The 22,781-nt window shown below is 61.4% G+C and overlaps 1 protein-coding gene across 3 annotated transcripts in view; it reads left to right on the top strand.

Annotated features, from left to right (window-relative positions):
* RRBP1 (ribosome binding protein 1) overlaps nt 1-22,781 on the top strand; it is a 61,243-nt gene that overhangs the window by 35,481 nt on the left and 2,981 nt on the right. For all 3 annotated transcript variants that reach the window (XM_031434286.2, XM_031434283.2, XM_064475903.1), the window contains exons 3-19: nt 531-679; nt 1,857-1,979; nt 6,838-6,990; nt 7,769-7,887; nt 9,819-9,972; nt 11,688-11,826; nt 13,759-13,928; nt 14,053-14,087; nt 16,424-16,514; nt 17,016-17,108; nt 18,775-18,867; nt 18,951-19,031; nt 19,160-19,249; nt 19,786-19,878; nt 20,238-20,309; nt 20,748-20,843; nt 21,377-21,460. In XM_031434286.2, the coding sequence (XP_031290146.2) occupies nt 531-679; nt 1,857-1,979; nt 6,838-6,990; nt 7,769-7,887; nt 9,819-9,972; nt 11,688-11,826; nt 13,759-13,928; nt 14,053-14,087; nt 16,424-16,514; nt 17,016-17,108; nt 18,775-18,867; nt 18,951-19,031; nt 19,160-19,249; nt 19,786-19,878; nt 20,238-20,309; nt 20,748-20,843; nt 21,377-21,460 (1,835 nt within the window). The remainder of the gene's footprint in view (nt 1-530; nt 680-1,856; nt 1,980-6,837; nt 6,991-7,768; nt 7,888-9,818; nt 9,973-11,687; nt 11,827-13,758; nt 13,929-14,052; nt 14,088-16,423; nt 16,515-17,015; nt 17,109-18,774; nt 18,868-18,950; nt 19,032-19,159; nt 19,250-19,785; nt 19,879-20,237; nt 20,310-20,747; nt 20,844-21,376; nt 21,461-22,781) is intronic.

Raw genomic sequence — 22,781 nt, 5'->3', positions numbered from 1 at the left:
TAAGCTTTCTCCAGGGAGAGGTGGAAATAGAGGATCTGGACCAGGACGTGGGGGAGGCGGCCTCCTCCCCCTGGGACTTCGGGGGTGCAGCTGTGGGGATGACTGACATTAGTGCAGCCCCTCAGGGCCGTGGGGCTCACTCACGGCGGGGGTGTGAGCCTCCCTGGGCCATGCAGGGTGAGAACCAGACCAGGCAGTTTGCTGGGAAATGAAGGAAGGAAAAAACCACCTTTGGGAAAGTATGCCTTGCTTGATTCTGCTTATTTTGATGGTAAAATAAAAGTGGGGGGACATTTCCAGCCCAGGAAAATAGCCTCTTTACTCGGGGACCTTCCCCTGCTGTCTTTGGGCAGGTGCAGGACCTGGCGATGAGGCCATTCGAGATTCTGGGCTGGGCTCACTGCCCTCAGCCCACAGACCCACGGCAGCCGGACAGAGGCCTTGGCTGTGACTGGCCCCTGCTCCCTCAGGGTGTGAGGGTCTTGGTTGCTGGTCTGAGTGTGAGGCCCTCCCCTTCTCTCGCCATGCAGGGCCCCCAGACGCCAACAGCCCTCCCTGCCTCCCCTACAAGACACTGGTCTCCACAGTGGGAAGCATGGTGTTCAGCGAGGGCGAGGCCCAGCAGCTCATCGAGATCCTGTCTGAGAAAGCTGGTGTCATTCAGGACACGTGGCACAAGGTGGGCCCCCTCCTCCTGGCCACATTTGGTGGCCATTGTGGCTGGCGAGCAGCTGGCCGGGTGGTTTCGCCCCCGATGCCTGGCCTGGGGCCAGTGATTGCAGTGGTTACCTGGTTCTGGGACACCAGCCTCCCCTAGGTGATGCCTGGCGGGCTGGCCACAGCCGCTTGCCCAGCTGTGCGGTGTTCATGGTGAGTCCACTTACCTCTCGGCAGAACCCTGCTGCCCCTCCCAGGACGGGCCGCGTGAGTCACCCTGCAGGTGCTTTGGCTTCAGCCACAGCCCAGCTGCTGAAACAGGAGGGCGGCTAAGAGCCAGGGTGGGGCTCTGTGTTCCGGGGGTCTGGGTGGTCACAGCAGCTGGGCCCTGCCCGTTGGTGGCCAGGGCCCCGGGTGAGGCGGGGAGAAGTAGGGTGCGCTGTATGCCTCTCTGCGGCCCGCCTCCTGCTGGGGGCCTGCGCCCACCTGCTGGCACTCGTGGCAGTGAGCTGCCCCAGGAGGGGCTGTGTGGCTTGTTTGTTCCTTAAGCAGAGCTGGAATTGTAGATCATTTTACTGGAGGATTTTGTGGCACCTTAGTGGTAAGAAATGTTGGGGGTGTCCTCAGAGCCAGGTGGGTGATCCCTGCCCTAAGGCCACTGGGGTCACTCTCCACCCAACGACCGGCCCTCAGTGAGGGGTGATGAGTCCTGTAGTGGCAAGGAGCTCCTCACTCCATGAGTGTCGGGCCATCTCCTGGGCATGAGGTCACGGTAACCACTCCTCTCCAACAAGAGAGGCCTGGACTCAGCTCAAGCCTCTGTGCCCACAATATCCCTCCGGCCATGACCTCAGGCTTAGGCCGGCAACCTGCAGTCCATACACAGCAGCTAAAGAATGGGCACCGAGCCAGAAATGATGGCCAATTGCCCCATAGCAGACCATGAATAGGCCCTGGCCACCATCAACCACGCTCCTAAAAACTACCCAGAGGTCCGAGCCTTGGGCCCCAGCAGCTCCTACGGCCCCGGCCCTCGGCCTGGCAGGCTGGGTGGCCAGGCGGGTGCCTCCCCCAGGGGTGTCTGCCGTCAGGACAGAACCGCTGCCCTGGGCGTGGGTCAGGGTCTGAGAGCGGGCTTGGGGCTCCAACCAAGCATCCGCCCCCTCCTCCCATTTACATGTCTCTCTGGGCATTTCCAGGCCACTCAGAAGGGTGACCCTGTGGCAATTCTGAAACGCCAGCTGGAGGAGAAGGAGAAGCTGCTGGCCACAGAGCAGGAGGATGCGGCTGTTGCCAAGAGCAAACTGAGGGAGCTCAACAAGGTAGGGCCAGCGTTGCCGGCTTGGGGGTCACCCTCCCCTTGGCTCTCCCTGGGCCCGCGAGCCTGGGGCTGCATGAAGACCCTGGAGCCTGGGCTGCAGCGCCTGTCTCCGGACGTGAGAACACATGGCCGGGAGTGCTCAGCTGACCCCGCAATGGTGGCTGTATTTTTAGGGGGATGCCCTGGGAGGAGGGGTGGGCACAGTTGATCTCAGGTTCTTTTCTTGAGAGCTGGAGCCGAAGCCAGTGGGGAGAGGGTGACAGGCTGCTTCTTTCCCTTCTCTGATGTCTGGAGGGAGCCTGTGATGGCTCTGCATGTGACTCTTGTTCCCCGTGGGTACCGGTCACGATGGGTCCCTGCTGCTGCAGCGGGCTGCGAGCATCGTTCAGGAGGAGTCAGGGCACAGGCACAAGGCTCCTCTCCCCGCCAGGACCCTCACCTCTCTCCTTCTGAGGGGTAAGATGTGCTGCCCCATGGGGCTGGTCACACCCAGCTCAGAAGCTGTGTTTTCCCAGCAAAATGCTGTGGGCTGCCTGCTCTCTTCCTGCTTGCCCGTCTGCTCCACCTGGGCGGTGGGCGCAGGGAGGCGGCCTGGGCATCTGAACGTCCTGTGCCACCTGGGCTGTATCCCTTCCTCTGGGCACCTGCATCTGCTTGTTCTTGAGGAAGCAGAAATGAGGCAGCCCGAGTTTCTGTCCTAAATTGGAGGCACGCAGCTCCGAGCCAGATGGCAAAGTTCGTTTGGTGGGGGACGGATGGATGGCAGGAGCAGAAGATGAAGCTTTGCCATGGTCAGTCCTGTCGATGCTGCGCCCAGGAGGATGGGAAGAGGCAGGTGTCCAAGGCCGCCTCTGGTGGTCGCCTCCTGCCTGATGGGCTTTGCTCTCTCTCAAGACTGTCCGCACGCAGCCTTCCCGTGAGCCCGTGTTGGGTTGCTGGTTAAATGTCGGGCGGCAGGAAACACTCACGCAGCGACCAAGAGCCAACTGCGCATCCCTCCCAGGCCTAGCTGGTGCTGTGCCACCGGCCAGGAGTGTCTGCATCACGGAAGCGGGCCAGCGCTGCACGTCAGAGCCTCCCACCCGCTAAGGCCCGCGGCTGGCAGCCACCCTGAAGTCTGTGGTTTCAGGGGCCGTTCTTCTGTATCCTCTTTCTGGAGAAACTGAGAAAATGCGTTGATGCCCAAAATAAAATTGAAGTGAGAGCACAGGGGAGTGACTGTTCCCACGGCTGGTGGCTGTGTGGCTCCCTGGCTAGTTCCTATGCTGGCCCTGAATTTAGGATGAGCTGGAGGTGCAGCCTCTGATGGTGATGGTGACGGTGACCATTGCTGGGGTCGTGGGCCACCGGAGGCAGGGCAGCAGGTGCGGGGTTGGGGGGCTGCACCCTATGAAGAAGGCCCCTTCGGTGCTGCCCTTTGTGCTGGACCCTGACTGCTCCCCCACAGGGCTGGCCGCTTGACGAGATTTCTAAACCACAGCACAGCTAAGCCGCAGACAGCCTCCCGGGCGAGATGCATTTCCAGCTCGGCCCTGGCAGACTGTCTCCCTGCTGGGAGCTGCAGGGGCCTGAGAGACACGCAAGGGTGCGGCCCTTGGTTATTGTAACCCCTCATGCTCCTCTGGGCTCCAGGCCTTGGCTCTGAGGCCGGAAATCCGATAGTGCATCCGTCCTGGGCCTGGCCTCCCCGCTGAGCCCGAGGACGTCCTGTTGGGCTCTCAAGCACTAATCCAGTCCCGGGAGAGCCCTCTCTCAAAGCTGCTGGCTCCTAGTCTTCACACCCAAGTCTGCACCCCCGACAGCACCTGCCTCCCCACGTCTGCTCCACACCCCTCGCTGCCTCCTCGGGCCTCTCCTCCTCTTTCAGTAGCCTCGCAGCTGACTGGAAATCTCCTTATTCCTGGAGACTCAGTTTGATTCCCCTCCACCAGCAAGCCTTCCATGGCCCCCATCTTCCTGTCCCAGCACAGAGGACACCCTTGTGCCTCATCATCTGCGTCCCCTGAGAGTCTAGCCACCTCCCTTGGCTCATCCCAGCAGGTGCCTGTCAGCCAGTGGCCACAGGCCCGCAGCCGGCGCACAGCTAAGGGGAAGCCTTTGCTGGTTCAGGCCTTGTCATCTGTCCTTCCCGTGCTCCTGGGTCCACGGACATGAGGTCCCTGCATTTCTCTGTTGCGAGTTCCGAGCAGAGCCGATGGTTGGCTTCATCCTTGGTCACGTCCCCTAGCGCAGCACTGTTGGGGAAAGTTAATGAGAAACTAAGTTACTGGGAATACAGAGATTCCTCTAACTTATCCCCTATTGGAGCTGGTGGGTGGACAGGACCTGCATTTCACGTTGAGCTCCCTCCACGTCTTCTTTGTCCTTGTGGAGAAGTTTTTGTAGTTGCAAAAGGGGATGTTGGTGAATTCTTTTCCTTGTGGTCTGTGGCCAAAGGCATGCTCTAAACACAGACCATATGGACCGCCTACCAGATCGTGCCTCGCAAGTGGGTGAAGTCAGCAGAGTTGGGTCCAAGTACAGTGCCAGGCACCAGTTCATGGGCTCAGGCATCCTAAGACCTCTGTCCTGGCTTCTGAGCATCTCCAGGGCCCTGTGTGAGGTTTTGAGGAACCACGTGGCTCCAGAGCAACTCTTCTGGAAAACCATCTTTCCAGCTGTCGTCTGCTTAGGCACCAGGGGCCTCTGTCCTAGGACGATGCCCTGGACTGGACCGCATCCTGTACTCTGTTGGGCCTGAGAGCCCATCCCTGGTGGCCAAGGAGGTTCTCGGAGTGGGCGTGCTGCAGGGGTGGGGCGGGAGGTGTTCCTGTTGGGAGGCCTTTTTGGTGGGAGCTGCCTCCTGTCTGCGTCTTAGCTGTCCTTGGAAGATACACCATGTGGGGCCCACTTGGCCTAGGGAGCGGAGCGCACTTCTGAGCCAGCGATGCTCAGCAGTGCCAAGCCTCCCCTCCCAGTCCAGTCAAAGGAAATGGGGCTCCGGGAAGTCAGCCATTGTCACCTCATGTGCCTTTCAGGAAAATACACCCGACCCTTGCGACTGACTTAAGAATTTGACAGGCTGGAGAAGTCCTGGGAGTCTGAGCTTTTAGAAAAAAGAGAAGCCTTGGAGGACGAAACAAACATCCTGGGGAGAAGCTGGCTTTCTATGCCTTTAAAAAAAAGGGAAGGGAAATCCCATTGAATTCTGGTGGCCTTGGGACCCTGTCTCTAGGAGACGGGGACCTTTATGCCCTGAACCCAAGGGGATGCCCACAACTGCACAGGACCCGCTCAGGGTAGGGAAGGCTGTCCCCAGACAGATGCTCAGTGCCAGCCTCTGGGTCTGGCCCAGGGTGGTGAGCAGAGACGGGCAGAGGATGGCCCACGTGTGGCTGTGTCACTCACTGCCGGTGTGGCTGTGAGCACGTCGGGGCATCTCTGATCATGTACGTCGAGGGGTCTTCCGGGTGCTCCCCACCACGCCCGTTCTGGCGGGGCCGGTGGGGGTATGCATGTTAGAGGAAGCCTGGGGGTGCCCTGATGCCCCTTTAGCTGCCCTCTCTTGCTTCCGTAGAGGCGCCCGGGCCAGCCAGAGGAGGGGGCACCTCATCACTCCATCCCTTCAAGGGACCCTCGTGGGCTTGCGCAGTCCCAGGTTCCTGCCGCTTAGAGCTGCTCTCCAGCCTTGGGCCACACGTTCTCCTTGAGGCTCAGTGGGCTCAACTTTAAACTGGGGATGGGAATCTTCACTTTCGTAAGAGAACTGAATGAGACACATGCTTGTCCCCTAGCGGGCACGGTGCCAGCCCTTCTCCCCACCCCGCCCATTTCTGTGTGTCATCAGTGAAGTGTTCCTTAGCGTGGATCTCGTGCTTCTGTGGGCTCTTGCCCTTGGTGGAGCCAGGAAGCTGATTGTCTTTGAAAAGTGGGGCAGGTGGTCCCAGGGAATGCCAGGCACCCAGAGCAGCCCTGACACCCAGAGGCCACCCCGATCAGCCCAGCCCTTCCCTGTCCTCCAGTTCTCTCCCATCTCAGACATCTCAGCTACTCTGACTCTTCGGGATGGGCTTCCCTGGCAGCCCTGGCCTGGAGGAGGAGAGGACTTCCCACTTCTCTGGCCTACTGCCCAGGCTGGGGAAGGGCTTTGAATCTCATGGGACCAGCTGGGCCCATAGCAAGGAGTGGCCAGTCTGGACTGGAGGCCTGCTGGACAGGGGCTTCCCACCTCGGGGGCCTGTTCCATCAGCCCTTCCTCCACGGTCACCCCCTGCTTCCCTGTGCCTTCTGTCCACTGCCATTCCTTCCAGGATGACAGAGACCTCGACCAGCCCTTCCCACCGTGTGCTCTGCCCTGGCCTGAGGCTCCGGGTCCCCAGGCCCCACTTCCTGTGTTCATTGTGGGCATCCATTGCTGATCGGAGCAGTTGTCCTCTGGGCTGGGGTGGAGGACCGAGTGGCTGCCCATGGAGACCCAGGCGCTCCAGGAGTGGGACTGACCCCTAGGCACTGAGCCTTGCTGCCTTGTGGGTCCTGGCCAAGGTGCTCGAGTAGAAGTGGGCATTCAGGGGCCTGGATTTGGGGGACTGAGCCAAACCAGGGCATTATAATCCCAGCAGGGCTCAGCCAGGGACAGGATGCTGTGTTACCCAGCTCCTAGCAGTGTCTGCTGTGGTCAAGGCCCGACAGCCAGCCTTCCACCAAGGGCCCCCTGCTTGTTCGCCACTGTGGCTGCTTGGGTCTGTGCGAGAGCTCGCGGCCCTGCTGCCCGGCCTCTCCAGCCCCAGGTCACGCTCTGGGTTGTGATCATCGTGGTTTCATCCAGTAAGCTCCTGCCCCCACCTGCCTAACTGGCCCCCCTGCCCTCTGCTTTCTCCTAGGAGCTGACAGCGGAAAAGGCCAAGGCCGCAGCTGGGGAGGCCAAGGTGAAAAAGCAGCTCGTGGCCCGGGAGCAGGAGATCACAGCCGTGCAGGCTCGCATGCAGGCCAGCTACCGGGAGCACGTGAAGGAGGTGCAGCAGCTGCAGGGCAAGGTGGGCAGCGGCTGTGGGGCCGGGGGTCTGGAGCCGCCCCCCAGGGCAGTCGAGGATGCCTGCTGAGAGGGGCCTTGGGATCTGGTTTGACTTTGGAGGGAGCGGGTGTTTTCTCAGGCAGATGGTGTTAGCCAGCCCACCGTGTGTGTGTTTACTGTTAACAACCAGGAAGGTGTAAATACATTTTAAAGAGCCCTTTTTGAAAATACTCTGGTCCCAAGTGGTCAGCCCTGTGTCCCGTCCCCTGGCTGTCCATGGATCAAGTTCATAGCTTTCCTGTGACCTTGGAGTAACGCCAGCCCCGCCTCCACCATGTGAGGTTGGGAGGACCCCGTGAAACAAGGCCTGAAAACCACAAAACCTCAGCGTGGGGCCCGAGGCCAGCGGAGGGCCGACCTGCGGGTCCAAGCTCCGAGCCTTACCTTCTCAAGCTGTACTCTGCTCACGGTGGGCCAAGCCATGGGAGGTCAGAGGGCCGGAAACGGGCCTTCCTCGGGGCATTTGTAGGCTATGGCTTGTGGCTGGCTGCTGTGTCCCAGAGCAGGCCGCCTGTGACCCCGGTCAGAGGCAGAGCGCACGCAGTACGTCTGGGGCTTTGGGCTGAGCCCTTTGCTGTGCCCTTTGCAGGCGCCCGGTTCTCAGGGGTGCGCCCCCATTGTGTGGAGAAGGCGGAGCCCCCCGGGGGTTGTCGGCAGGGCTGACCTCGCTCACTTTGCTTCCGAGGTGGTTCTCTTTGAAGGCCGAGTGGCTCTCTGATGCCCCTTCAATGACTTTTCAGATCCGAACTCTCCAGGAACAGCTGGAAAACGGCCCCAACACGCAGCTGGCCCGCCTGCAGCAGGAGAACTCCATCCTGAGAGATGCCTTGAACCAGGCCACGAGCCAGGTGGAGAGCAGGTGAGCTCGGTGCCTCGGGGCCCTGGGCCGGCTGCAGACTCCCTGCCTCCCCTGTGGGCTCCGTCCTGCCCCTCCGCCTCCGGGCTGGTCCTGAGCGGCTGAGTCCTCTCACGTGGCCGGGCCACATCCTGCTTGTGTCCCCCTCAGATGCTGTCAGCATCTTGCTTTCCTGGGAGAGCAGGTATTTTTTTCATGTCTACCTTTACAATATTTTGACATGAAGCTTTTAAAAACTCCTGGTTTGGGCCCAGAGTATCAAGGCCAAGCTGACGGTCCAGGATCAGAGCCTGGGGTGGTGTAGGGGCCTGTCGTGGGCCTGAGCGCCTTGACACCTGCTGGCGGGGTCGCCTGTGCGGGAGGGCCCCCCTGCCGCCGCCGTGCTGTGGTAACGGGGCTCGCTCTCAGCGTTTCTGCTGAGGAGCTCGGGAGTGTCTGCGAGCAGGCGGGGCCCCTGTTAACAGCACACTTTCTTTTAAGCCCCTGCTTTGAGCATCACCGGTCAGTAGGCCGCCCTGAGGAAGCCCCGCTGCGTTTCCTCTTGATTTACGTTTCCTTGCCTCCTCTTGGCCCGGGGTGTCCCGAGGGGACTGTCTGGGGTTCTCATCATCCCTGGAACATCCTCTCCGTCCTGGAGGAGACTGACAGGAGCAGCAAGGACAGGCACCCTGGGAGGTGGGGAGGGTGTTGCCCACGCACAGCACGGGGAGGGACATGTGTGCCCCCCAGACCGCTGAGGCCACCCTCCCCCAGCTGGTCCCTTCTGCTGGGAGGTCCCTGTCTTCACCTGCATCCTGGCCGGTTGGCAGCTTGGTGGTTTGTGGCTGGGTTTCCTCAGCAGCCACAGCAGCAGGTGACTGTGGGGACAGAGGGACACTCTGACTTCCTTCTCGTGGAGGATCTGCTGCAGCCTCCAGCCTGGGGACAGCTCTGATGCCCGGAGACCTGTCACTGAGAGGGTGGTCGCTGACGCCGTCCGTCTGCGGAAGCTCTGCCGTGTAGGACAGGTGTCCCCAGGGCCCCGCCAGAGCTTCAAGTCAGTCCCTCGGGGCCTCCCAGCCAGCCTCCCACCCCCACCCCAGGGTGTGGAGTCCGGCTCTGGTGTGAGCCCTCCAGTCTTGAATCTTGGCGTGTGCAGCCCTGCAGAGGGCTTTGGGACGGCCTCCCCCGTGCAGGTGATGAACCTGCAGAGCAGAGCTGGTCTTTGCCAGGTTTCCTGCCTCCTCGGGTTATGGACAGCCTTGTCTGTCCCCTTCGTCTTGTCTGGACAGTCAGTCCTGCCTTGAAGAGGTGTCTTTTGTGCTAGTGAAGGAGGCCGACATGCTGGGGACCTCCGCACCCTGGAAAAGGCTGCCCTCTTTTCCTGTCAATCAAGTTTCCTTCTGTCATTCCAGCACTTCCTCTGCCGTCTGGAGACCCAGCTTTGGGGCAGTGTTGAGGGGTGTGTTTCACTAAATGCAGCAGCCTCCCGCTTTGAGTGGCCTCCTCGGCCCGGCTGTGGTCCAACTGGCCAGTAAGTCTGGTGCATGGACCCGAGTGGGCCGCTGCCCCTGGCCCTGCAGGGCGGTGAGGCGGGTCAGCCCGCGCCTCAGGGCTCATTTGGGCCCAGGTCAGCAATGAGGAATCCGCTGTCTCTGGATGGGCTCTGTGGGCTGCTTCAACGCACATTTTGCTCTTTGCTCTTGCTCGCTGGTCCACTGCCGTGCTTCTGAAACAGCATCTTCAATGAAACACATCACATCTCACATGGCTGATGACCTAGAGGGACTTTGGAAATGGCTCCAAGACGTGGGAAACTGCTTAAGAAAGAGCAGGTGCCCTGGAGGAAAGGCTCAGAGCGCCGTCCCCATTGTCCAAGGCAGCTCTCAGGGCCTCCGAGAGCCGACTTGAACCCTCTTTCGACCATCAGTCAGGGGTTGGTGACTGTCTTGCAGGCAGAATGCAGAGCTGGCGAAGCTCCGGCAGGAGCTCGGCAAGGTCAGCAAGGAGCTGATGGAGAAGTCGGAGGCCTCTCGGCAGGAGGAGCAGCAGCGGAAAGCTCTGGAGGCCAAGGCAGCCGCCTTCGAGAAGCAGATCCTTCAGCTGCAGGTGGGTCGGGGTGGCAGCCACCTCGGTGCCCGAGCATCCTGCCCACCAAGCCCCTGTGCGCAGCCGGCGGGCCAGGGCTTGACCGGCCACACTGGCTCATCCCTTCCCGGCTGTGTCTGTGACGGCCAGAGACTCAGGCAGGGCTGGGGCTGGAATGCACACCTTGGCCTTGTTAGTAGTGATGGCTGGATGCCATTGAGTGGGTGCTTTTTACGTGCTGCTCGTTGTAAACTTCACATAAACATTAACTTAGTTAATTCTCATTGTAACCTCACAAGGTAGGTACTGTTGTTATCTGTGATTTATTCAGTAGGAAATTTGAGGCCCAAAGTTGAGCAGCTCCCTTAGGTTCACACAGAGCAAGGGTGTGAGCCCCGGGGAGCCCCAGAGCAGTGTCAGCCTCCCCCCCTCCCCCCACCTGCAGTGTGCGGCTCCAGACACGCTCACACAGCCTCCAGCTTCAGGGCCAGAGTGTTCTTCCTTCTCGGCCTCCAGATGTGGCCTGGAAGCTCGTGTTTTCCCAGGAGGATGCCTGTTCTCCAGGGGGAGGACTGTTGTGCCCCACCCCCTGCCCACCCCGAAGTGCACTGGGCAAATCCTGCGTGGCCCTCAGCCTAGTGGCCCTGCTGTCCACTGGCCTGACGGGTTCTGCTTCCCCAGCTGGCCTGTTTCAGGGCAGGGTGCCCAGGCGTGGGGCAATTGTCATGCCTGTGGGGGGCCTTGATGTCACACCTGCTGTGCTTGAAATTTTCTGGAGAACAAGGAAACCCTGGAGACCCGCAAGGCTGTGTGCTGGTTCCTGCTCAGTCTCTGAAGCTAGGCTTCTGCGTGTGGGGCGGTGGGGCTGTTTTATGGAAGGGACTAGAATGACAGACAGGAAACTGTCCAACTGACGTTTGCGTGTGTGCAAGGGACTAAAAGAGAAAAGGAACAGGTAAAGTTTGGATCGTTTGGGTGGAATTGAGACGGATAACTTGGTGTTTACTGATTTTCATGTCAAGTAGGTCCAGCCAGACCAGTGAGTTCAGAACCGCTGGGGGGTGGGGGGCGTGGCTGTGACGGAGCTAAAGGCTCTCACGTGGTTCTGGTGCCGCTGGGCTGGAATGTCCACTCCGGTGCCCAGGTATCTCCATCACATGTGAGATTCCTAAGGGCCTGGCCTGGGCCTGGCTCCCACCAGTAAGGCCCAGACTGAGCATCTCCTGCCTTCCAGGTCTCAGGGTCCTCGGCCACACAGAGTCCATTCTTTCCCTCTGACTCCAGAGGTTCTGGGCACGGTTGACTGCAAGTGGTGGGGAGGCAGGGGTGTGCGGCTGCCTCATTGGCCCCCGTGGTGTTGACAGTAAGCCTCAGTCTCCCCAGAAAAGCCCAGTAACTGTGACCTGTAACAGACCCATTTGGGGAATCTCCAGGTCAGGCTGGAGGGTTAGGTTGTAGGAAGCCTCTCCCTGCACCACGCCGCAGTGAAGTGGGTCTTTTCCTTCCTGCACCTGAGGCCCCTTCCCCTGGATCCCACCCTTCGGGGGTCAGGTGGACACGGCCTCCTAGCTTTTCCTAGTTAGTTGGCCTGAGAAATCCAGGGGGTTTGTAAACGTTGTCAGTGCAGGCTGGCAGATGTGAGGTGCTCTCTCTGTCGGGCTCAACCGCCGAGCTGGCTGAGGGTCCAGCTTCCCGCCTGCATCCTCACAGCCCTCTTCCCGCTGCCCTGTCACCAGGCGTCTCACAAGGAGAGTGAGGAGGCCCTGCAGAAGCGCCTGGACGAGGTCAGCCAAGAGCTCTGCCGCTCGCAGACCAGCCATGCCAGCCTCCGGGCGGACGCCGAGAAGGCCCAGGAGCAGCAGCAGCAGATGGCTGGTGAGGGCAGCATCCAGGCCGGGGCCGGCACCCCTAGACGGGCCAGCCTCGTGGAGAGCGAGGGAAGCTTGGGAATCCCTGGCTCTGCCCTCGAGAAAGTCAGCCAGGCAGGGACTGCACCCCATTGGGGGACAAGCTGGAGGTGTGCAGCGTCAGGCCTGGGGTCAGGAGGACTAGACGTTGGGGTGGAGCCTGAGGGCTGGAGGTGGGGCGAGGGGCGGAGACTGTGAGGCAGACCCGGGGAGGGAGGTGGGGGTGAAAGGTGCCGCCACCTTGCACCTCGCCTGCTGTGGGCCCCACCTGGAGCCCAGGTGCTCCTGAGCAGTCGCTGCCTTCCGGGCTGACTCCTGGCCCTCTCTGGCTCTTCCAGCTAAGTCAGCCCGGAGGCCAGATTTAGAAGGTGGGCCTGTTGATCACCTGTGCTCACAGGTCATCCTCCCAATCAGGAGGGGTGGCAAAGTCCAGGCCACTGAGGGCCCCTGGAGCAGTAGGGTGCACGGTGTCAGTGACAGCTCCACCGTCACTTGCTTAACAGTATTTCCAGAGCAACTGTGAGGGGCTGAGCGGGGTCAGGGCCGTGCTCTAGCTGGACGGATGGATGGCACAGTCAGTGGACGGTCCGCATTGACCAGCTCAACAGCCCTGTGCTCGACAGACTTCAGGTAGCTGATGTTGCCAGAGCAGGTCCTAGAGACGGCGAGCGGTGTGTGTGAAGGACCAGGTAGTAAACACTTTTGGCTTTGTAGGCCAGACGGTGTTTGTCACAACTGCTCAGCTGTGCTGCCCCAGTGCAGAAGCAGCCCTGGACAGCAGACGGACAGACAGGCCTGGCTGTGTGCCAATAAAACAAACATGGGTGGTGGGCCAGCGGTGGCCCACGGGCCTGGTCAGCTGCCTCCTGCTATGATGGGCCAGGTGTGGCTTTAGATTGGGTGGTCACGAGAGACCTCCCTGCTGAGAAACGGATGTTTTAGGCAAGGTCTGGGTGATGGGAAGGGGCTGGCCTCAAAAAGAACAGAAAGGGCAGAAGTGGCCAGCATGGAGCCCCTGAGAATAGGGAGGAACTTGAACTTGGCCTGTGCAAGAAACAGACACAGAAGGTCAATGAGGGGAAGAAGGCCGAGGCTAGTGTGGGGCCAGATGGGCAGGGCCGGGTGGGCCTCTTGTGAAGAGTTTGGGCGCTGTGTGCAGTGATGAGAGGGCCGGGGCTTGGGCAGAGGGATGCTGTGATCCCATTTGCACTTGCGGCTACTCTGGCGCTGGGTGGAGAAAGGACTGAGGGGCAGGGGTGGCCTGGGGACCAGGGATGGGGCTCTCGTGGTCGTTCAGGCCAGAGGCAGCAGGGCTGGGCCCAGGCAGCCACAGAGGCGCTGGTGAGGACCTGGCAGACAATGGCTGTTGAATTCACAGGCCTGGAAGGTGGGTTAGAGATTGGGGCAGAACGGGAAAGCAGAACAGCCACGACCAGGAGACGTGGCGGCCGCAGTGCTGGGTGTGAGCGGCCTTGGCAGAGCTCTGTTTGGAAGTGGCTGCCGGCCGAGCCAGGGCTTGGGGACTGTGTGGAGTCACAGACACGTGGGTGACATTCAGAGCCATGGGACTTAGCAAACGAAGGTCACCGAGGGAGAAGGACATGCCGAGAAGCTCTCTGCCCCCGGTCTCGGCTAACGCCAGCTGATCTGGAGGACAAGGTTTTAGAAACTGCACCTGGAACCTGTGTAGGTTTCCGTCGTTTTCCCGAGTGATCTGAGGGCATTCCCTTCTCCCGGAGTGAGTCCTTGAGAAGAAGCCAGGGCGTCACTTTCTCCACCAGCTGATAAGACGCCCCGGGGGTCGGGAGCGCACAGCGCGGGCGGGGCGTGGGCTGCGGCAGCGTGGGGGTGTCCCTCCTGGCCTTCCCCGCCCCGACCCGCTCGCCGCCCCTTCCCCCAGAGCTGCACAGCAAACTGCAGTCCGCAGAGGCGGAGGTGAGGAGCCAGTGCGAGGAGCTGCGCGGCCTGCACGGGCAGCTCGACGAGGCCAAGGCCGAGAACGTGCAGCTCGCAGAGAGGATCCGCTCCATCGAGGCTCTGCTGGAGGCCGGCCAGGCCCAGGATGCCCAGGTCCGCCGTCGGGAGGGGAGGGAGAGCACCTTAGGGCCCCCCTCGCTGTGCAGGGGCTCTGCCCTGACGACCTGCTGCGCCAGGTGCGTCTTGTGACCACGGGGCTCTCTGTCTCTTGTTCCAGGCCAGCCAAGCGGAAGCCGACCAGCAGCAGGCCCGGTAAGAGGAGGCAGGACTGCAGCCTGGGCCCGGGGCCCGGGACCCCTGGGGAGCAGGCCCTGCCTTTCCCTGTCCCTCCAGTCACCTTGAGGACCAGGGCAGGCTGGGCAGGAAAGAAGCCTTGCAAAGAGCTCCCTGCCTCTGAGGAGCTTGGCTGCCTGCGGAATGGCCGGCGTCTTGGCGGCAGGGGACAGGCCTCTTGCTGCCTGTCCATCCATCCATCCGTCCTTATCTCCACGGGAAGGACTGGTGGTCAGGGAGTTCTCTCTATGTCTACAAGGCGACGGATTTTAGGGGCTGAGGTCATAATTCAAACAGGAAAGTGGTTGCACACCCAGAATGGAGAAGCTGGGAGGTTACGCAGGCTCTTTGCACAGACTGGGATGTGGTGCCGTTCAGAGCCCATCAGTTTGCAGGGGTGGCGGGAGGTGGCTTCAGTGGCCCAGCCCCAGGCTTGGTGGGTGCTTGGACTGTGCGTTTGCCGTTGCTGGGACTGGAGCCCACGGCTGGGTGGGGAGCCTCAGGGCGCCTCAGGCTTGGGTGCTGGAGTCCTGGGCACCGTCATCTCCGGCGTGTGTGTCCCTCAGCAGATGCCCACAGGCTCGGGGTGGTCCTGGCTGCCGTGGCCAGGGCTCCATGGGGCAGCCACATGAGGTGAGATGTGCAGGTGGCCAGTCGTGTCCTGGGCCGTCCACTGACAGGGGTCTCTTGTTCTGGGCGCTGCCACCAGTGAGTCACCTCCCGGGTGTCTCCCCAGGCCACAGCCCATGATCTCTGGCCTCAGGCTCAGGTTTGGGGGCTGTGGAAGGAAATCAGATTCTCAGAGGCCCCAGAGTGCCTTGCAGGAGACTCGAAAGCAAACCCTCTCCATATGCCTTTCCAGAAAGCTTGGGAAAACTTTGTTTCTCGTGTTATTTGTGTGGGTAGAAGGCTGTGTTTGTTTAGGTTTTTCCTCTTGTGTTTTAAGATCGGATTCTTGGACCACACAGCTGATTACTAGGTACTTAAGTCATGTGCAGATCAGGCTGATTCTAGTTTTTTGTATCATACAGATGTCTTTGGCAGAAATTAGGGGTTTTAAAAATTTCCTCCTCAGACTGTTTATCTGAAAGTTGCGTCTAGGCCAGACTGGCCTGTTGTAGAATGGAGATGAGTGATCTGGCCCCAGACATTCTGGAACTTGGGCAGTGGCCACCAAGAGGGTGATGGTCAACCAAGGGAGGCAGTGTCCTTGCCACTGGCCTGCTGTGTCCTCTTCCTCAGGGCCCTGTGCCTTTGTGGATGCTCCCGCAGGGGTTTGCAGAGGCTGGCGGCTGCACGACGTGAGCAGCTTGAGGGAGAAGCTGAGAGGGGTCCCAGTGGAGCTTTGAGGGTGGGGTCAAGTTCTGTGGCCTGAAACCAACATCCAAGAAATCAACAACCGTTTGCAAGGCCAGATGCAAGCTGTATTTAGAATAAAAGTGAGGCGGTGCTGTGGCGGGTGTCGGGACAGCTCGCACAGCCCATGCTGGAGTTGTTTGGTCATAATGGCTTCTGGACTTCAGATTTCGTGTGTCCCTGGGGCCTGCCCTGTTCTAAATCTTAACACAGAAGGTGACATATTAGTGTCTGTGTGAAGCCTGTTCCTCAGAACAGCCAGTGCAGTTGTGGTGTCGATCTCCCACCTTCTGGATGATGGGGGTGGGCAAAGCCCGCTGGGCCTTGAGTCTGGAGAGAGGTGTGGAAAGGTGGGACTGTGTCTTGCCCGGGGGCCCCCCAGGCTGATTCCTTGGAGCCTGGGCACAGGCTGAGGGGGAGCCTTTGGGTCTCAGCGGGGTTAGATTCTGGACAAAGGACAGTCCTGCTGTCCCCAGCGGGGACCTGGGGCCTGTCAGGAGCTGCCCAGAGCTGGGTGTACCCAGTGGGTGTGTGGGTGACGGTGCCCTGGGGGCCTCCAGCCAGGTGTCCTCTGAGAAGGCCTTTTGAGGGCAGGTGCGGCCTCAGGGAAGGGCCCGCCGACACATGCTGTGGGCCGAGCAGGACCTGGCTGCTGGGCTCAGTTCACCAGAAGGGAAGGCATCCCGAAACCCTGACTGGCTGGGACCCATCCCTGCGCTGCCTGGGGTGGCTGCTCTGGCTCTGCTGTCCCCACAGCCTGGTGCCCTCAGAGGAGGGGCCGGGGTGGCTCCTTGGTCTCCCCTGAGTCTCATGTCCTGCGAGGGGGTTGGGAAGGTGACCGAGTGGCTTGGCCTCATGGGTGCTTCTGGGTCCCTGGGCAGAGGAAGGGCCTCCGAAGTAGCACCTGTGGGGACCACAGGACCTCGGAGCCCACTGGTGATGCCACTGTCTCCCGTCAGCCTCATGGAGCTGGAGTCCCAGGTGTGGTGTCTGGAGAAGGAGGCCACCGAGCTCAAGGAGGCGGTCGAGCAGCAGAAAGTGAAGAACAACGTGAGTGTCAGGGCCTCCTGCATGCATGGGAACAGGGAAGGGGCTCCCGTGGGGATGACGAGCACCGTCCTCCTTGAGTCCTGACTCCTCCTGGGTCAGCTGATCCCATGGTCACCTGGCATCAGGAGAAGGGGGCGGTGTTGGAGACCCCTCCTCTCCAGAGGGTGCCCAGGAGCTGGCTCCATCCTTTCCCTGGGCTGCCTGCCTAGGCTTGCTGGCTGCCCCTTGGCTCTTCCCTGGGAGCGCCCACCTGTGTGTGGCTGGACCAGAGCCCAGAGGGGCCAGAGCTGGCCGTTGGCCGTTAGGACCCTCATCTCTCTGAGGAGCTGGGTGACCCTCCCCCTCCTCCTCCAGACAAATCTCCCTGAAAGGTGCCAGGGCCCCCGGGGAGGCTGAGTGGATGTGGCCTGTGGGGTCCAGACCCGGGTTGGAGAGGGCTCTCCAGGCTGCTGAGACTGGTCGGCCCCGCCTGGCTGCTGATCGCCTCCCCATCTCCCCCAGGACCTCCGCGAGAAGAACTGGAAGGCAATGGAGGCTCTGGCCTCGGCCGAAAGGGTCTGCGAGGAGAAGCTACGCTCCCTGACCCAGGCCAAGGTCAGCATCTGCCCAGCGCCTCAGAGATCCCCGCCAGGGCCCGGGCTCCCACATCCTCCTGTGTCCTCTGCCCCCTCCCTCCCCCATCCCAGTTCTCCTTAAGGGGAAGGGGAACAGTGAGCCCTTGTCTGCTTTTTGCCAGCTGGGCCCGAGCCCACTGCGGCGCTGCCTTGAGTGGGCTCTGGTTGGTCTGTCTGCCTGGACTGTCTTCATGTTAGTTTTCTCCCCTGATATTTCATCTGAATGATGCGCTGCTTTCTCAGGCCCAGGAGGTTTTCTGATTGAGCCTTAGGGGAAGGACAGTCTTGAGCAGAAAGCACTTAGGCTCAGGTCGGGGTGTCTGGGGGCCCCACGAAGCCTCTGGGGCCCCGGCCAGAACGTGGGCAGCAATGGCAGCAGGCAGGACCTTGCAGCCCCTTTCACCACACGTTTCCGTCCTGATGAAAGGCGCCGGGGGCCAGCCCTACCCTGCCCCCCCCCCCCCCCGTGCAGGGGGAGGTCTGTCCTGTTATCGTGAGCTTTGCAGTGATTTTCACTAGCCTCCCAGGAAGCCTGGGGTTGTGTCAGATGAGGCCCCCAGAGAGACAGAGGGGGTGCTGGCCTTGGGTCTGCAGTGGAGCTGTACTTAGACTCCCCAGAAGTGACCTGGGCACCCGCCTGGCCTTTCCATGGCATATGCGGAAGCTATGACCAGAGGTGTCACCCTACATGCTCGCGGTCACTCAGCCAGATAAAGACAGGAGCTGGCCTCTGCTTGTCTGGCTCTTGCCTCGGGCTCTCGGGATGGGGCGCCTGAGTGGTGATCACAAGGTCAGCGGCCCATGACAGGCCATAGGCATCGTCTGTGGGTCGCTGGGCATCAGCTCGAGACTTGAGCCAGATAACATGGGTGCTGAGGTCAGGCTGGGCGTCCGTTTGTCAGCCGTCCCCCATAGGCACATTCCAGAACATGGCTCCCAGCTCTGACCCAGTTGGAGTTCCTAGTGCCCCTCTGGGGCCTTGGGCTGTGAGGGGCCGCAGCAGGTTCAGCCTGCTGGGGACAGGTTATCAGATAGGACTTCAGCCAGGAATCTCCTGCAGCCACACCCTAGGGTGTAGGGAGAGGGTTATCTGTCCCCAGGGATGCTGCTGTCCTCGGCTTTGCCTTCTAGCCCCTTCCTTCCTCCTTCGGCTCCTCCTCGCTTTGAGTGGGAGCAGCACAGAGGACGGATGGGGCTCTGGCTGGCGTGGCTGCAGCACGTGGCACCGAGCAGGCATCCAGAGAGCTGCCACCCCACGAAGATCACGGCCTCTGTGGGAGCACAGGTCCTCCCTCCCCAGGGTTGCAGAAGCTCCTGACTTGTGGCCGCTGGGAGACGCACCTCTTCTCTGCCCGCCTCCACACGCACACGCATGTGCACACACTCGGCACCCGCACCCGGCATGAGGGCCAGCCCCCCCTCCCCTTCCTTAGAGCTCAGTCTGTTTAAAGTTGACCCGGCCTGGGCTGGGCTGGCCAGAACTTGGCTGCTGAGATTACCGCCTCCGCCCACCCGCCCAGTGGCTACATGGAGCCATCACCCGTCTCTGATCCTTGACCCTCCGCTGAAGAGCTGAGGATGGCTTTCTGAGGTAAACACCCCTGGGGTTGCCCTAAGCTCCATGCTGACCCCCACCCTTCCTCCAGGAGGAGTCGGAGAAGCAGCTCAGCCTGACCGAGGCCCAGACCAAGGAGGCTCTGCTGGCCCTGCTCCCGGCGCTCTCCGACTCGACCCACCAGGTAGGAGGGGAGGCAGCTCCCGGGGGCCCCATTGCACTGCACATGGGGAACGTCCGGGCCCGACCCGAAACATTTCTGTGCAGAATTATGCCGAATGGCTGCAGGAGCTCAAAGAGAAAGGCCCGGAGCTGCTGAAACCGCCGCCAGCGAACCCAGAGCCCTTGGTGAGTGCGGGGCCACAGGCGCCCTCCCTGGTCTCCGGGACAGAGGGTACCTGGAGCCAGTCATCCAGCAGCTGGGAGAATCCCTTGGGTTTGGCTCACCAGCTCCCTGTTCTGCCCTCTGCCCTTAGGACCTGGCCTCCAAGCTCAGGGAGGCGGAGGAGACGCAGAGCAGCCTGCAGGCCGAGTGTGACCAGTACCGCACCATCCTGGCCGAAACGGTGAGGCGGGCGGGGACACCGGGCTCCCCGGGGCTAAAGGCAGGAGGCCAGTGGAGAGAGGCCGTGGCTGGAATGCTGTCTCTCTGCCCCTCTCTGGGCCCCTCTCTTTGGCTGAGTGGTAAAAGGGGTGAGTCAGGTGCTCAGGTTAGAGGTTGGGGGAGTGGACAGCCTCAGTGGCAGCACAGTGTGGGGAAGGGAGAGGTGAGCATGTGGCCGACGCCAGCTCAAAGCCACTTTCCTGTGGCTCCGAGAGCCACGCTCGGTCCAGCCCTCTGGCTCTGACTGCCCCGTCCTGTGCGCCTTTCCTGGGACCCCGAGGCCAGTGCTGGTGGCAAACCCATCAGAGATGAAGTCCTCGTGGCCTCCTTTGCACACTAGCCGGAGGGCCCTGCTGCAGGACTGCCCACCCTCCTCCCTGGGTTGTGATCTGGGCGGAGCCGCATTGCAGCCAGGTGGTCCCTGGGGGGAGCCTTGGGGGCAGGAGGGCACAGTGTAGGGGACCCTGGAAGGCCACGCTCAGTGCCCGCGTCCCTCAGGAGGGCATGCTCAAGGACCTGCAGAAGAGCGTGGAGGAGGAGGAGCAGGTGTGGAAGGCCCGGGTGAGCGCCACAGAGGAGGAGCTCCAGAAGGTACGGCCGGCCCCTGCGCCCCCCAGGGCCCACCTTCCCTGGGAATCCAAACTTAACTCACTCTAGTCAGGCGGCCGGGTTGGAATTACATCAAATCCACAGGAACACTGATGGGATTATCTGGGTGACTTGTGGATCACGTCTGCTGGGTTTTGGTAACACCACAGGAAGTGTGACTGCAGAATGCCAGGAGGAGGCTGCTGGTCACACTTGGGGGCTGTGGGCACCCCTGGGCTTCCTGAGAGGGGGGCCTGGGCTGCTCGGCCTCAGGACAGTCCATTAGGACACGTGGTACCACGGCTGGGGACAGCCCCGCCCCACCACCGCTTGTCTTTGATGGCTGTCCCTTTGCTTTGTAGTCACGCGTCACAGTGAAACATCTTGAAGAGATTGTCGAGAAGCTGAAAGGAGAACTCGAAAGTTCAGATCAGGTACATGGGGCTCTGTTCAGAGGGGCTCTCCTGTCCCAGAGGTCACCCCAGAGGCTCCTTCAGTCGTTGTCCCTCGAGGACCACATATTTTGGAGAAGCTTCTGGATCTCTCAGCCCAGCTTTTTCTAATGAGCCTTACGACCTTGGGGTGGTGGGAGGTGGCAGGACCAGCCCTGGTGAAGCGGGGCTGCCTGGCGCCCCCATCAGGCCTTGGAGCCGGTCCCCCTCGCCCACCTCACGGGGAAACCTGGTGCTGGGGTCGGGGTGCCCGGGCTCACGCCCGCCTAGCCTCCGTTGGCCCAGGAGAGGCGAGGCCTCCTCTCAGCCCTTATCCCAGGGCTAGCCTGCCTTGTCGCCCCGTCTCCCCGTCCTGTGGCTCTGGCCTGCCTGCTGCCTGGCTGGAGCCTCTGACACTTGTGTGTGTGCACGTGTGTCCAGGTGAAGGAGCGCACCTTGCACCTAGAGGCCGAGCTGGAGAAGCACATGGCAGCCGCCAGCGCCGAGTGCCAGAGCTACGCCCAGGAGGTGGCGGGGGTGAGTCTCCCGGCCGCATCGGGCCAGCCTGGAGGGGCCTCTCCTCAGCAGCCTGCTCAGAGAGCTTGTGCCTTAGGCCTGGGACTGCCAGCTGACGAGTGTGTCACAGGGCAGGTGGCAGAAAGGCAGCCCTGGGGACCGGACAGGGGTGAAGCCAGGTCAGCCTGGCAGCAGGCTTCTCTACCTGGTGTGGGGACACCCTCTCTGGTGTCCACATTTAAACCTGACAGAGTTTCCTGATTTCGGAAGCAGAAAGAGCAAACCAGCTCCCTCCCTTCTGGTTTGATCTCAAACTTTTGGCCTCATATAGCAGAGGACAATCTGTAAACATTTGCAAGGGCCTCAGACAGTCGTGTACTGCGCTCGGGCCTCCCGGCCCCTCGGAGCAGGTGCTCCACCCCCGGCACCGCCCCGCCACTGCCCCGCCGTGTCCTCGGGCGCTGGGGACAAGATGGGGTGCTGAGTTGCTGACTCAAAGGAACTGATTTTCTCTCTCCTTTCCCTCCATCAACGGGGTCTGTTTTCTGTCCAAGTTGAGGCAACTTTTATTAGAATCTCAGTCTCAACTGGACGCAGCCAAGAGTGAAGCCCAGAAACAAAGCAATGAGCTTGCCCTGGTGAGTGAACTCGGTGTGGCGGGCGTGTGACGCGGGGTCAGGTGTGTGTGAGGTGCACGTGCCAGCTGTGTGGAGGGGGTCCGTGCTTCAGGGCTGGGGCCAGGCTGCTGAGCAGGCTCCTTGCCCATTATTTCAATGGTCCAAGCTGGGCCCAAGTCTGCCGGGACCACAGTGCCCACTTCTGCTTCCCAGCCCCTAGGGCAGCCCAGCCCCTGGTCCGGGAGCTGGGGGTCCCCCCACCCTGTGGCCCTTGGTGGGACTGGGGTCCTTTCTCTCCCAGCAGTGGCTTAGACCCATCCAGTCCAGTCAAGCCTGTGGGCGGGCAGGGAGGCCCGCTCCACGCCGGGTGGTACGGATGTCCCCCAGCTGCGCAGGGGCCTCTGGTTCTCTCGGTTTTCAGCCTTGACATGTGATCCTGGTCCCCGCTCTTTGACAAGGTCAGCCCAGCCTGACAGGAGTGGGGCCTCCCCAGTCCCAGTCCCAGCTCTGGGGCTGGGCCGCAAACAGCAGCCTGTGAGGCCATGGACACGTGCTGGGTGATCTGCACAGGCTTTTTAAAAACCTTGAATTAGTTAACGTCTAGACACTGGGATATTTTGGATCCGAACTTAAGCGTCTGGTTTTCTGAGAGGAGACGAAAGTGTGGTGTTTGGGGCTGGCGGTCCCGCAGCCGCCTCCGCTGAGCAGGCCCTGTGTTGGGCACACACTCTGGCTGAGTACGTGGCCCACTCTCCAAAGCTGTTGTCCACACCGGGTCCAGGCCCCAGAGCTTCCGGTCGTCGCTGGCCTGTGCACTTTGGCGATCACTTTCAGGGCCGTTGGCAGGAGGGAAGGAGGTCGGGGGGCAGGCCCCACACACTTGGGGCGCCCCTTGGGGAGCTCGTGCCAAGGGCCCACCCAGAGCCCTGCCCAGAACCTTTACCCAAGCTTCGTGGGTGACAGTGCTGCCCCTTCAAATTTGGTCTGGGGGCTCAGAGGCCACCAGCGATGGAGCCCAGGGTTGGGGGACCTTACTAGGTGAGAGGCTCCGCCCAGCATCTTCTCTAGACCCCGGAAGGACCCTGAATAGTGACTGTGTCTAGAAGGGGTGTGGGACGTGGGCCGTGTTGTCCGTGTTGAGCCTGCCGGCCACCTCTCCTCTCTTCGGCTTCCTTAGCTCTGTGTGTGCTGCATCCCTCAGAGGTCCCTGGCTCCCTGGGGAGGGCTCCATGCCGGCTGGCCTTGGAGCAGAGCACCACATGCTCCCTAGGCCTCAGTTTGGCTCAGGTGAGGGGTTGTGGCACTGGCCCTCCTGCCCCAGTGAACCCGCATGGGAGCCTGA

The sequence above is a fragment of the Camelus dromedarius genome, chromosome 18 (assembly GCF_036321535.1).
Source record: "Camelus dromedarius isolate mCamDro1 chromosome 18, mCamDro1.pat, whole genome shotgun sequence".
In the NCBI taxonomy this organism is placed as follows: Eukaryota; Metazoa; Chordata; class Mammalia; order Artiodactyla; family Camelidae; genus Camelus; species Camelus dromedarius.
The sequence above is the reverse complement of the archived record's forward strand: the minus strand, read 5'-3'. Positions and strand labels throughout refer to the sequence as shown.